This window comes from Meleagris gallopavo, unplaced genomic scaffold (genome assembly GCF_000146605.3).
Source record: "Meleagris gallopavo isolate NT-WF06-2002-E0010 breed Aviagen turkey brand Nicholas breeding stock unplaced genomic scaffold, Turkey_5.1 ChrUn_random_7180001956878, whole genome shotgun sequence".
Classification (NCBI taxonomy): domain Eukaryota; kingdom Metazoa; phylum Chordata; class Aves; order Galliformes; family Phasianidae; genus Meleagris; species Meleagris gallopavo.
This window is the reverse complement of record NW_011217340.1, coordinates 842-1,803: the sequence shown is the minus strand read 5'-3', so window position 1 is coordinate 1,803 and position 962 is coordinate 842. Positions and strand designations below refer to the sequence as shown.

The 962-nt window shown below is 56.9% G+C and overlaps 1 gene segment (V, D, J or C); it reads left to right on the top strand.

Moving 5' to 3' along the window:
- Positions 1–3: 3 nt before the first annotated feature.
- Positions 4–610, top strand: LOC104917172 (the record flags this gene model as incomplete). The annotated part of the segment is given in 1 exon segment: positions 4–610. A coding segment is annotated over 1 exon segment (492 nt), but the record flags the coding sequence as incomplete, so codon positions are not given.
- Positions 611–962: the final 352 nt, after the last annotated feature.

Here is a 962-nt window from a genome sequence, read left to right as displayed (position 1 = left end):
CTGTGCACGAAATTTCTGTGGGAGAAAATGGATTTTCTAAGTTTCCTTCTTGTTCTCCTCACGGCAGTGGCTGTGAGCAGAGCCCAGGTGCAGCAGGAGCCGTCGGCGGAGATCACCGAGGGCACCGAAATCAACATCACCTGCTCACTCCCCAACATCCAGTCCAACGACAACATCCACTGGTACCGTCAGCTCCCGGGCCAAGGACCCACATTCATCGCGAGTGCCGTTAAAGGCTCCAAGGAGGTGTCGGACCCGGAGGGGAGGCTGTGGGTGTCGGCAGACCGCCGCTCCAGCGCCCTGTGTCTCGCCCGGCCCCGGCTCGGCGACGCGGGGGTGTATTTCTGCGCGTTGGTAGCACAGGGAGAGGAGCCGGGGCTGCGGCCGGGCACGAACCGCTTAGGGCGGGGCGGGGGCACAGTGCCGTCCGGGCCCGCAGGGGGCGCTGCCTGCATGGCCGCCAAACTCCATCCTGACCAGGGTTCACCTCCCTGAGTTCTCAACAGAAATGAGCACTGCATCCGCAGCCGTGATTTACTGCGGCCAATGTCAATCAGACACATCTGTGCCTGAGGTGACAAAAATGGCATAAGTGACGATACAAGCTCTGTTGTACACCACAGACACTTCCTCATAATTCTACTATGTCTTCTATCCTCACCTGCTTCCCCAGTGCCACACTGTTGAGAACAGGAGGAGCTCTGTTCCTAAAAGCCAGCAAGGTGGCTTATACCTATGGCCTCCCACACAACTGTATATTTTTCCATTAGCTGAGCAGAGGTTGCGTTCTCCCTTTAAATAAGGTCTGGGCTTAGCTTTGGGCAGAAACATTGCAAGGCAAAGGCCGATAGTACCTTGTTCCACCATAAGCAGAGAGATCTTCTGCTGTAAGGGACAGTGCCCGAGAGAGCAGCCTCTGCAGTGTGTCGCAACCTCCCATTCTTCTGGCAATGGAGAAGGGT